Source organism: Myotis brandtii, unplaced genomic scaffold (assembly GCF_000412655.1).
Source record: "Myotis brandtii unplaced genomic scaffold, ASM41265v1 scaffold134, whole genome shotgun sequence".
Taxonomy (NCBI): Eukaryota; Metazoa; Chordata; class Mammalia; order Chiroptera; family Vespertilionidae; genus Myotis; species Myotis brandtii.
In genome coordinates this window covers 708,336-721,242 of record NW_005354756.1, presented here as the reverse complement: position 1 = coordinate 721,242, position 12,907 = coordinate 708,336, and the positions used below count along the sequence as shown (strand labels likewise).

The window sequence follows — 12,907 nt, the reverse complement described above, 5'->3', positions numbered from 1 at the left end:
GCAGGGACAGCGCCTGCAGGAAGGCAGGCCTCCCAGCCCCCAGGGCAGCACTGTGACTGCTTTTCTGGGGTTTCCAAGGTCTTTCCGCAGCCAGAGTCTGGGATTAGGGCTGAAGACTCTTGGGGTCCTTGCACCTGCCTAGACTCCACTGGACAAGAGGACCTGAATTTTCCTTCTCACAACTCACCCCCCTCTATTGTGCCAGGCCCAGGAAAGTGGGCCCATAACTCAGAATCTTACACACAAATACAGACACACGAGTTAATAAGCACCTTGGATTTATTCTCCCCCCACGCCTGAAGCCACCTCGTTTAATGTACATATACACAGTATATAATGCCATACAACATTCTCCACATACATGAACACAAGTTTAGGCTTCACTGCTGTGCGGAAGTTTGTTAAAAGTACCCATCATTTGGTCAAAATAGGTCCTTGTTATTACATGGAAACAGTAAGCATTCAAAAGGAATATGTGAATTGTGGTTGCCCTGACCCAGTCAGCCTCCATCGTTTATGCTCTTAATAGAAAAGTCCATTAAACAAAACAGAATCCTGGGGGTCATGTGAATAACGCATTAAACACTACTTCTGAAGCAACCCCAGGATCACACAGGCGTAAAGGGGAGGGAAGGTCATATGTACCAAGCACAGGTTGGAGGGACAGAATGGATTTGGTAAGTTTACCCTAAATACAAGGCGCTTGTGGGCAACAGCCCCGCCGTCGGTACACACAGCCAGATGTTTCCATATCCGGCCATTCCCAGATTTGACTGACAAGCCCGTTTCCACAGGTTCCCTGCCAATGACGTTGCCCCAGCAACAGAATTTGACATCACTGCTCCCACACGGGAAAAGCAGAGCGCTCCTCGTTCGGGGGCAGACCTTGAGGTTTGGTCTCTGGGTCTTAGGACAGGTCTCAACCACAACCAGCAGACTCCCCCCGCTTCCGCCCCCCTGAATCCTGGAGGACCCAACACCCATGGTGCCAAGGGCTCTGAGCCTGGAAGGCAGGGGCCAGGTCCAGGGGGCGGAAGAGAGGCCGCTACCTTTTGGGGGGTGGAGAATGAGGCCATTCACATGGCAGTGCCATAAAATGCCCCTTTTAGTAAAGGCCAGAAGACAGGGCTGTGCTGCGCCACCTGAAGCAGGCACAGAATCTCTGTGCAGCGCGTGAACTCAAAGCCGTCCTCCTGCACACGGATGGGTTCGCCCAGCATCCTCCTTCGCTGCGCTTTTGTCCTCAGGAAAGCACGCCAGGGGAGAGGCTGAGGTTATCACATCTCCCGGATGAGGACACTGGGGCCGGCGGGCAGTGACTCACCCACTGTGGTGCCGCTTCCCCAGCCTCACCCCTCAAGGGCACGCCTGCTCTCTCCTGCTCCTCCTCTATGAACACTCAGGGCACAGTGGAGCTCCCCTGCACCTGGGCAGGACTCCGTGCAGGACAATGGAATGTGAACCGTCAGAGCGGGGCACACGTCTGGTCGCAGCCATTACCCCCATCCCTGCCGGTCCTCAGGCCTCGCCTGTGTTGACTGAGCCAGCGGCGGGCTCTCTGAGGGCCACCTGTCCTCCAGTTACAATGAGCGGCCGACTCCTTTGAGGAACGACCAATGGCAGCCCTGGATGGGGGTGCAACCCGCAGCCTCCCCATGCCAAGGGGCAGCTGCTGTCTTCCAGCAGACAGAGAGCCCCCAGCTCTGATCTCCCACCCCCTGCTTCCCGCGCCCCAAATGGCCAGCCTGGCTGGTGGTCGTCTATGACGCTGAGCAGTGCTCACCACCAAAGCGATGCTTCCCTCCGAGACCAGACCCCCAGGAGTGTGCTGAAGCCCCTTGGGGTACACAGCCTGCGCCCTCTCTGAAGCTCCTGTACGCACTCTACCAGTTACAATGAAAGGTGCCTTTCCCATCCCTCCAGGGTCCAGTGTCAGCCTCTGTGGCCGGGGCTGGAGTGGGGGGCAGAGGTGGAGAGGAGGGGAGAACTGGAGAAGGGCATCTGGGAAAAGAATGGAGCTCAAGGTGAGGTTGATAGAAATGATGAAATGATGATTAAATGTTTTCGTTTCAGCACTCCTCCAAACACCCTTCTCACAGCCCTCAAAGACCTTTAAAATGCTGGGCCCTGACTCAGTGCCTGTCCACAGCGTTCACATTCCTCCTGCCACAGGCAGAGGGGCCTCTAGTACCAGAGGGAATCCCACCCCAAAGGTGCCGACTATCTCCACTCAGGAAAAGGACCGCCCGGAAGGGTCCTGGTCACAGCCAGGCTCGCCGGGGACACGGAAAGCAACAGAGTCCCCGTGCCTCCCCCACGGCATCGCCAGGACACTCGACAGGACACAACACTGACGCTCCTGATCTTGCAGCAGCTGATACCAGAAGGCACTTGTGAGGTTTCATTCCATCTTGTCCCAGACCTCACCCTGTGAGGTGTGGGGCGGGGGGGGGGCCTCAAAACTTCAGGCCTGGACCAAGTCACCCCTGAGCTGGGATTGGCCTTGGATGAAATCTCCAGTCCTTCTTTCCTATCAGCAGTTTCTCCCTCCAGTGGGCTGAGGCCTCTCTCAGCTGGATTTCAGTTAAACAGTGTGTGTGTGGTCATGCGTTTGTACTGCTTGGCTGGTCCTCTTCTCCCTTTAACTCGCAAAAGGAAACCTCAAACCCCAAGACCACAGTCATTCAAGTGTGGAGACCATGGCGGCTAATGCAGGGAGCACTCCCAAGAGGAAGACCCCTCAGCACAGTCTGCAATGCTTGCTGGGGTGTTCCCAGGAGGGGGACCCCTCAGCACAGTCTGCAATGCTTGCTGGGGCACTCCCAGGAGGGGGATCCCTCAGCACAGTCTGCAATGCTTGCTGGGGCATTCCCAGGAGGGGGACCCCTCAGCACAGCCTGTAATGTTTGATGGGGCATTCCCAGGAGGGGGACCCCTCAGCACAGCCTGCAATGCTTGCTGGAAGTGGGTCACAGGCTCAGACGCTCAAGGCCTCTGGGGCTCGGGGCTGCAGGGCAAGCACATGGGCTCAAAAAGAAAACAAGTCATTCATAAGCTGTTCTACCAACTTTTACAGCTTCTTTGTGCTTCTACCATAGAAGGATCTGTCTGGCCTCCTTGGCTTCCCCCTCTATTTCACCATCTCCTCAAAACGATCTCCCAGAAAGGCTGAACATTTACCTGCTGGATGTGCCAGAATTATGCAGATCCAAAATCAATAGAGAGACAACGCTGAAGTTTCCATCGGAGGGTGTTGCCAGTAGGACTTTCATATCCAGATATTTTATTTGAGTAAAAATAGAAAATTCCATTATAAGAAAATAAAATCACTCTGGCAACAGTTCCCCAACAGTTCCCAGCCACATACACTTGTTTTTCTTAAAGTGATACCAAGGTGGCTCAGTAGCAACACACCACCAGGAATAACCAAGGACGGCGAATCCACTGAAACAATATCCTTGCTTTCTCCTGTGCACAATACCTCTTGCACTGCTTTTCAACTTATAAAAACTACCAAAATAGGATTTTTTTAAACTTATCAAGACTACATAATTCCACTCAAAGTATCCCATACAACTGTGGCTGAGCTATTCGGATCCCAGACTTCTACCAACAACAATCTAGGGGCAGCTTCCAAACTGGCCCCTGGATGGTCCTAGACAAGCTAAGATCAGACTCAGAGCCAGGTTTTGGGGGAATGATGATTACTCAGTATTTTGACAGTGAGATAAAGAAAAGGTTTTCTGAGCACTGGGTTAATTCTATATTTGTCAAGTTTTTAAAAAGTTAACACCTACTTAACTCTTATTCATAAAAAATGAGGCCCTTGATCCAACTAAGGTGACTGGGAAAGGCGGAGAGGAGTGATTAATTTGGGAGGTCTTCTGGGAACAGGTACACAGAGTCGAGTGTTCATCATTAAAATGACAGGCCCCAGCTGCCACGTGCAAGGCTGCCGGCAGCAGCCTCTCCCACCGGCGTCCGAAAAGTGCGCCCGTGGGAATCCGTGTGGCTCCCCTGCTCCAGTTCCGGACCCATGGCAAGGAATCTTGCTCAATTAATTTTTTAAAATATTCAGATATGCCCTGCACATACATACAAAACATCGCCATACCCACACTGGCCCACCACCATACAAGGTTATATTTATAAATTAAATAAACTGAGCTTTCTTAACCATTTTCTCAGCTTAAGTCTGTCCTTACCCTAAATGTAGATAAGTTCAATTTATATCCAAAATATATTTAACTGTTCTAAAAGTATCATATTGATAACTATCCTGTTATCAAAAATGTAAACAAAATTTATGTTGCTTAATTCATGAACCATATTTTTAAGTTTTTAATTCACCCTGTACAGACCCTCAAAAAAACCTAATCAAGTCACATTTAGACTAAAACGCTGATATGGATTTGAACACGGTTCCTCAGAGACAACTGCCTATCACTAAAACTAGCACTACTGAATCTAGTGGTTTATTGCATCATTCGGTTTAAAAGACCAGAAGAATTCCCTTCTGGTCTTCCGATACGCTCTGTCTGAATTCAGCCCAGCGTCTGCTGTCCTAGGTAAACGTGCCGAACTGGAGAGCCGGCAGTAACGCTCAGCTCGAAACGGGGCCTGGGCATCGAGTGACCCCATGCCTCCACTGCACCTGTCAGAAGTCCCCAATCTCGCTCAGTCCCGTCTGGTCAAAATGAACTTCAAGGATGGAAACTGGAGGTGAAGTCGAGAAGCCAAAAGGGAAACACAGATGACCCTCATGTGAAAGATGAAGGGCCCGTTCCTCACACTCCACAGTCAGCCGGCTTCTCCTGGAGCTGCCTCGTCAGTATCTGGTGCGAAGACAGAGAAGCCACGCCCACGTGGAAGAGGATCTGCCAGAGGTTCCTCAGCCCGTGCAGGTACGCGTTGCCCAGGCAAATAAAGAGCAGCATCAGCACCACCTTCGTCGTCCTGGCTGGACTGTAGACCAGGTACAGGTAACACTGAAATGACAGCAGGAGGGGAGGTCCAATCGGGCGGTGAAATGGCCCCGGGCCAGATGCAAGATTCACTTCTCACACCTGCCATGCGGAGTCATTTCACCCACGTTAGCTTATTATACTGAACTCATCACAATGAGGCTGCCACTCGCTGGGTAAGTCACTGTTCACCACTGGCGGGAAGTGGAGATTTGGAAGAGAGAAGGAAAGTGAAACAGATATCACAGGAGGAATCAGAACATCGCACTCCTGAAAGAAGCTTAGGAAATACAGACAGAAATGCAGAGGAAGAAGAGAGGGGGGTCAGGGGCAGACAGCCAGGCCAGGACACCCGACAAGCCTGACTGGCCTCTCACCTCCCAGGGGCTCATTGCAGGTGAGAGAGGCGGTGAGAGGAGCTATGCTTTTCCCAGCTTAGCGCTTCCTGAGTTACAGGCCCACAGGGTCTGCTGTCCCCCAGACAGCTCCCTTATCACATCCTCAAAAGCCTCTCCTGTCGGAGATGGGAAGGTCTCAGCGGGGAGAGGGACTGATGTTTTGTGTCGGGCTCTCACATGGAAAAGAGGCTGTTCTTGTTCTGCAAAAGGTGGAAACAGCTTCTTGCTTTGATGTTAAAAAAAAAAAAAAGTAGATTCTCAAAACACAGGGCAATCTGACCAAGGTTCAGCTCAGGGGGAGGGAGAGATCCCCGTGGAAAGAGCTAACAAATGAGAAGGAAGCTGCGGGACTGGAGGGGGGGCTGTAAGATCCCGCAGCCTGAAACGCAGCTCCACAAACCGTCCACAGGCAACACACATGGTTTCCGAGACTTGTTTCTAAGTTCTTGTTCTGCAAAAGGTGGAAACAGCTTCTTGCTTTGATGTTAAAAAAAAAAAAAAGTACATTCTCAAAACACAGGGCAATCTGACCAAGGCTCAGCTCAGTGGGAGGGAGAGATCCCCGTGGAAAGAACTAACAAATGAGAAGGCAGTTGCGGGACTGGATGGGGGGGTTTGTAAGATCCCGCAGCCTGAAAGGCAGCTCCACGAACCGTCCACAGGCAACACACATGGTTTCCGAGACGTGTTTCTAAAGTTTGAGGGCATTTTCCATTTTGGGCTGAAAATTTCTTTTTGCACAATCATGAAATTCTTTAAAAATACACCAGTTAGGGTGTGGAAGAGAGAGGAAGTACCCTAAGAACAGAAATTTTAATTTAAAAAAAACTTGAAGATGAGAAAGTATTAAATCCTAGCCCAGTGAAGGACAAATAAAGAGAATCATAGCCAGGTTTTTACTAGAATTAACTCTGCGTTTGGAGATTCAAAAGCTCCTTTTTACTCCACCCCTTACATATGCATCTTATCTGAAAATCACTAAATAATAATCAAGGCTCTCTGATGTTATAATTTTTGTTTCATTCCCTAAGGGCAGATTTGAGTCAGATAGTACTACTATTTTTTTAATATACTTTTATTGATTTCAGAGAAGAAAGGAGAGGGAGAGAGAGAAACATCAATGATGAGAGAATCATTGATCGGCTGCCTCCTGCATGCCCCACACTGGGGATTGAGCCCACAGCCTGGGTATGTGCCCTTGACCGGAATCAAACCTGGGACCTTTCAGTCTGCAGGCTGACACTCTATCCACTGAGTCAAACCGGCTAGGGCAGTACTACTATTTAAAACACTTTTTACCTCTCCTTGTTTTAAAAACACACATGTAGCCGCAGCCGTGACCTCTGCAGAAGGACGTTTCTGCACTTGGGTTGTCCAACAACAAGCAGGAGGCAAGGCCCAGCTGCAGCCAGGCAGGCCCCGCCCAGCCCCTGCCATCACATCCCTCCCTCCCTGGAGGCAAGGCCACGTCCCTGCTCTCTGTCTGACACCATGGAAGGCCCTGCGGCCCAGCGTTCCCTTGCTGAGCCCAAAGTTCTCGCTCTGTTAAATGAGAGGTTAGGGCAGGATGGGCCTAGGGTCCGTCCGCTAAGAGCCCGCGTTGTCCATGATTTGAACTAAGGCCTTGGTGGAACAAAATTAGAATCTAGAAACGTGTTGATGGTTCCCACCAAAGTACAAAATAAGGCCATGGGTTTAACCCACTCGGCACACTATCAACATTTCACTCACCTGGAAAATGCAGGCTACGAAAGGAATAAGAAAAGCCAGAATATTTCCAACTTCCTCATGGGTAACCTAAAACAAATAGGAGGAACACAAGAAAAGGAATGTTTAGGTGAAAGGAAACACTATCCGGTCTGGCATGGTTGACAGCACACAATCCCTGGCTGGGTGAGACACGAGTCCCTGTTTATGTATCAACCAGGGGTTGATAGGCAATCGTCTTCAATGACCTGGGCATACTGTGCACCCTCCCCACGCATCTGTGCTAAGCCCTCAACCTGAAATGCCCCCAACGACCTCGCCACCTCTCAAAGTCCTCCCCATCTGTCAATACTAAGCCTTCCCTAATTCCTCCCATGCCCAGGTACTGCGCCTCCTCAGTGACGTCACCATACTCTGCTCTGTGCCCATGAGGCAAGGACTGTGTCTTAACCATCGTGTCGGCCAGGCACCAGTTCTGGCGTGTACGGACATTGGTAAGTAACAGGTTATGAGTCATCATAAACAATAGGAGCGGGAACCACACCACACACGGCTGAAGACAGGATGCGGTAACAGGCAGTCACCGCTCTTGTAGCACAGGCCTGCTGCCATTCCCTCAACGGGCCGGCCTGCGTCAGGGCCCTGAGACTCAACAGCAGCCATGCCTCAGACTTCAGCCATCATGCACTTGGGCATGAGCATTGGGGCTCTGTCTTTGAAAGTAATACCTGCTTACGCTCATGATGATTCTAGACTCTTATAAAGTGTTTGAAATATTTCAAAATTTAAAAACATGAGACTAGAAAGGTGCTTTGAGAGGAGCAGGCTGGAAAGTCAACTCCCCAGTGACAGTTTTGGACAAGGACACAGAGAAGTGGGATCTGCATGATATCAATCAGTCTAGACTCAAACTTTTGCCCAGCCTGGACAACCCAGCCTGTAGTGATTCCGGGGATCCCAAGGGCCACGGGGGCCGGACTCCCTTGTACCAAGTTGTCCATTTCTCACCAGTATCCCAAAGGCCCCGTTGGCTTCTTAGAAAAATGATATGAAAGAGCACGTTTCATATTTGTTCAACTTACTACAAAGAGTAAAATTAGAAATAAAAATTTTATTTGCATTTTAAGGCCTTAGTACATAATAACCTTATAAATAAAATATGTGTTTCAGTTATAAGGTTATCAGTTTCCTCGACCACGTGTCCTTCCATTTAACCTGGAAAGAAAAGGTTACCTGTAAAGAATGCTCTGCAAGGTGAATGCCACGAATGAGATTCAGAGCCGCGCACATGATGTTGAGGACAAGGGAGAGGACACCCAGGGCCGTCACTGGTTCCATTCGGAAATTAGGAGCTTCACAATTAAAACAAAGATAATAAGTGTCTAGTGAAAATGCCTTCTACACGAAAAGAAATAAATGAAGACATGACCCAGACCTCCACTAATGACAAGTTATGCTAAACATGCATGTTCATTTAAAAAGCAGCTGTAGTTAGAAGGGGAAGAGCAAGAAATGACAGGCAGAATGGGTCTGGGAATCTAGGGGAGTTTCCTCAATGGCCACGTGACAATGTCTCGAGACGTTCTGGATGGTCACACTGGGGACAGGCCATTACTGGCACCCACTGGGTAGAGGCGATGAATGCTTCTACACATCCTGCAATCCACAAGCCGGCCCCACAACAAAGCACTATCCAGTACAAGATGGGAGTCCACGTGACACTGAATGTTGTCCTTGTCAGAAAAGAGCAGAGCATTTTACAAGCTGAGAGTCGATGTGTGTGATAGAAATGCTCTCAGAAACTGACAACTAATTCACAAATAAAGCCATACCGGTAAACTGCTTTAAGTCAGGATTTCTCTTGCTGTGCTCTTTCTAAATCATCCTTCCTTGTCCTTTCATCTCTCACATACACGGCCATGCACACGCACACACAGACAGCTTGCTGCACCCCCACGGATGCCTATTGTTAGTGTTAGGGTCTCCACCGAGCAAGTCAATGTTCCTGTTAGAACAGAATGTGCTACCTGCACAGGTTCTAGCCTCAGGACAACAGGGTGAGCCAAACCGCAGTATAATGTCCTAGAAGGATAGGCAAGTATTTGCTCCTCTTGTCCAAGTGGTTAAAAAACAAAACTTATGTCACAAAGTTACCCCATCTCAGACACGGCAAAGGAGCGGTCCAACCAGCCAGTCTTCCTTCCCAACATAAATTACAACTTACTGACTAGCCTGAGAGCCAATCCAGGAATTTGTTGGTCAAAACATTCAATTAAAACACAAAGTTAAGCCAAAAGCATGAACACTTTTAAGATACAACTTTTAAAGTTCAAGCAATGAGTTTAGTATAAAAGTTAAAATAATTAGATTGTTGTAGTATAGAGACAGCTCTTTCTTTCAGAGCAAAATTCAGCTCTTCACCATTACAAAATCCTTACAATGTAAATATCCACCTTAACTAAGAGCAGGTTTAATTGTGTATAACTGTAAACAAGGAATGCTGCCCTAACTGGTTTGGCTCAGTGGATAGAGTGTAGGCCTGCAGACTGAAGGGTCTCAGGTTCAATTCCGGTCAAGGGCATGTACCTTGGTTGCAGGCACATCCCCAGTACGTGGTGTGCAGGAAGCAGCTGATCGATGTTTCTCTCTCATCAATGTTTCTAACTCTCTATTCCTCTCCCTTACTCTCTGTGAAAAATCCATAAAATATATCTTTAAAAAACAAACAAGGAATGCTAACAATCATGCTTCATTATATGTCAGGCATTGAGTGTAATGCCAGACTGTCAGAGAATGCCAGGGCATGTGATCACATTCATTAACGCCTCATTCATCAGATAAGGACTCAGGTGTCCGCAGGGATAGAGGGAGGCCCCCAGTTCTCACGGAGAACCAGACAGTGAAAGCAACAGAAGCCCTGGCTCTGGCCCTGCCCACACTCGTCCCACAGCCCTCCCGGCCCTCCATCAAGGAGAACGGGGTCTCTCAGTGGAGACTTGCAGTATTTCACGAAGTGATGAGATAAAGATTCATTGTCAAAGGAATGAAGATAGATAAAGAACAGATAGCTAGATGGATGGATGGATGGATGGACAGACAGACAGGTGTACAAATCTGTACAAGTGACTTCCAGGAGAAGAGAATGAACCTCCTTGACAACATTCAAACCTGTAGGCTTCATCCTGGTTAAGAAAGCAATCTGCCAAGTCACTCTTTTCCTGAAATTCATCATGAGAGTCACCTCCCCTCAGATCAACTCACTGTTATAACTGTCAGGTTTCTTAAAACGGCCACCCAGGAAATATATTAATATACAAAGTATTTCCACCCCCCTCCCCAAAAAATACCTTCCTAGTGAAAGAATTCAATGTCCCTTTGAAATATATAACATCCCCTCACCTTCAGCAACCTCCGAGAGCAGCAGGCCACTTACCAGGCTCCAAGGGCATCTGCATGTGACCATTCATCACCCCATTTGCCACATCTGGGTCCTCCAGAGTGAGAACCGCCGGAGGCTGGAACTCCAGCTCCTCCTGAATCTTTTCTAAGCTGCTCCCCAACTGAGCAGAAGTCACGTGGTTAAAATGCCACTTCACTTTCTGAATGATGCTGTCTGCAACAAGAGAGCACCCCAAGCTGAGCATTTTCTTCACAACGGGTGTTATAAGACAATACGTACAAAGTGAACTTTACATTTCCAATCAGGCTAATGTCAGCCAGACTCTCAAGAGTGTCAAGTTATACACAAAGGTCAAATGATCCCTCCATAGCATGACTAGTCATATCAGTCTCTCCAGAGCAGAGTGATTGAAATTCACCTCAGTGACAAGGGGGTCGGGGGAAGAGGACTTGATTCTTAGCTCAGCCACTTGTGACAGTATAATCCTAACTCACAGAATATTTCTAAGCTTAAAAAATGGGGATGGTCATTCTCGACCTGGTTATCTCAAGAAAAGGCATGTGAGAAAAAAATTACACATGAACGTGAATGTGCTGTGCCAACCAGGATTATATATTTGAAAGGCATTGGTTTTCATTCTTTTATTTATGTTAGCACCGATTTATTGTCAAGTTTTTGGCCCGTGGGCCACAGTTTGCTGACCCCACTTGCCAGGGCTGTGGTGACTGACCCGTACAGTTCTCACCATCCTTTCAGCTGCCCCAAGGCTCTGGAGAGATGACAAGCCAGAGTGTTAAACCTCGAAGTTCCCAGGCCTCTCCCATCCCAGTAAAATCTCAGGATACACGGCTATTCTCCAGTGATATCTTACCACACCTCCAATGACTTTCCTTGAGGGTCAAAGCCAAATCTAAACTACAAATCTACACACGCCATGAGCGAGAACCGTAAATACAAAAGAGGGTTACAAACCAAATTCCAGAAAGGCGTATGGCCTGGAGGCTAGGCCAATGCAGGTGGTGTCATAGGAAGCTGTGAATTCCCACCACAAGGTCTCCAGGAAGCAGAAGGCCATGGCTGCTGGGCACCGGTGGGAACAGATAGCCATGCAGGCCACATCCCCTGAAGAAGAAAAGCTGAAACAAAAGGGCGACATCTACGTTAGCAAGAGAAGACCCATGGACTTCCCCCCACCCCGTCCCCCACACCCAGACACAATCTCGCCTCCACTCTGGACCTGCTGGTTGCATATATGTGTCCTCAGCTAGACCTACCTGGGTCTGTGCCTTTCTTATACTTCCTCTGAAATGTATAGCGGTATCTGCCATTATTCATATCCGAAGGTGCCTGTTCCATTAGAGGGAAGTAGCCTCAGACTTCTCTGCATCTTAGAGGAAAATGATTTTCTTTTTTAATCTACATCAAAAGGTGTTCTAACACTGAATCAGACGGGCATCCTGAAATGACACCCACTCCTTTCAGGCTGTCACGCTATTATTTCAAGTTCTGGGGACTCTACTTCCCCTTTCTGTGTTGCCTCCTGACTCCCACTCATTGCAGGCCTTCTCCTCCAGTGTTTGTCACTTCTGCTGAGGGCTCGTCACTGCGGAGCCTGCTTTCTCCTGGGGGACTCCCTTGAGGCCTGACTTGAGGCTCACTCTTCATGAGGGTCTGCATTTGCCTTGGCCTGATGCTCCCGTGTCATCAGTATGGAACCGACACTGATATTTGAACCGTGGCTTAGGAATTCCTAGCCTGTGGGAAGTATAAAGTATAAGCTCAGCCCTAGCTGGGTTGGTTCAGTGGTTACAGCGTCGGCCTGCAGACTGAAAGGTCCAGGGTTCAATTCCGGTCAAGGGCACATACCAGTTGCAGGCTTAATCCCCAGTCTGGTGGGAGCGCATGTGGGAGGCAACCAATCGATGTGTCTCTCTCACATCAATGTTTCTCTCTGTCTCTTCCCCTCCTTTCTGCTCTCTCTAAAAATCAATGGAAAAATATCCTTGAGTGAGGATTAACAAACAAAACAAAACAAAAAGATATAAACTCAGACTCTAATCTGACACAAGGCACAAGAGCAGGGTTTCGATTTCTTAGGTGAGATTTTATCTTTTCTTCCCATTCAAAGCCAAAGAGAGATGAGTTACCCCTACACTGGTATTTCCCCTACACAGACTATTTCTCCCCTATCATTGCTCTAGGGTTGCACCCTGACAAGAACCCGTCTTTACGCATGGGTCTTATTCCAACTCCTCACTTTACATACGCTCAAAGGCCTCTCCCTTTATGATGCAGAAACTTAACCCTGAGTTCACTATGACTGTTTACCCAGGAGGCTCAGTGCCAACTCACACACTGCCCATGTGGACATTCTGTTCCCCTGCATTTCTGCATTTCTGGCACCTTGGGACTTCTTTCTTTCAAGCTCAGCTACACAT

General features: G+C 48.6%; 1 protein-coding gene across 5 annotated transcripts in view; it reads right to left on the bottom strand.

The window, feature by feature from the left end:
• Nucleotides 1-261: 261 nt before the first annotated feature.
• SEC22C (SEC22 homolog C, vesicle trafficking protein) overlaps nt 262-12,907 on the bottom strand; it is a 21,017-nt gene continuing 8,371 nt past the window's right edge. For all 5 annotated transcript variants that reach the window (XM_014534901.1, XM_014534903.1, XM_005860389.2 and 2 more), the window contains 5 exons: nt 11,442-11,605; nt 10,503-10,682; nt 8,303-8,421; nt 7,094-7,159; nt 262-4,988 (listed from right to left, as the gene is read on the bottom strand). In XM_014534901.1, the coding sequence (XP_014390387.1) occupies nt 4,788-4,988; nt 7,094-7,159; nt 8,303-8,421; nt 10,503-10,682; nt 11,442-11,605 (730 nt within the window). In that variant the 3' untranslated portion in view covers nt 262-4,787. The remainder of the gene's footprint in view (nt 4,989-7,093; nt 7,160-8,302; nt 8,422-10,502; nt 10,683-11,441; nt 11,606-12,907) is intronic.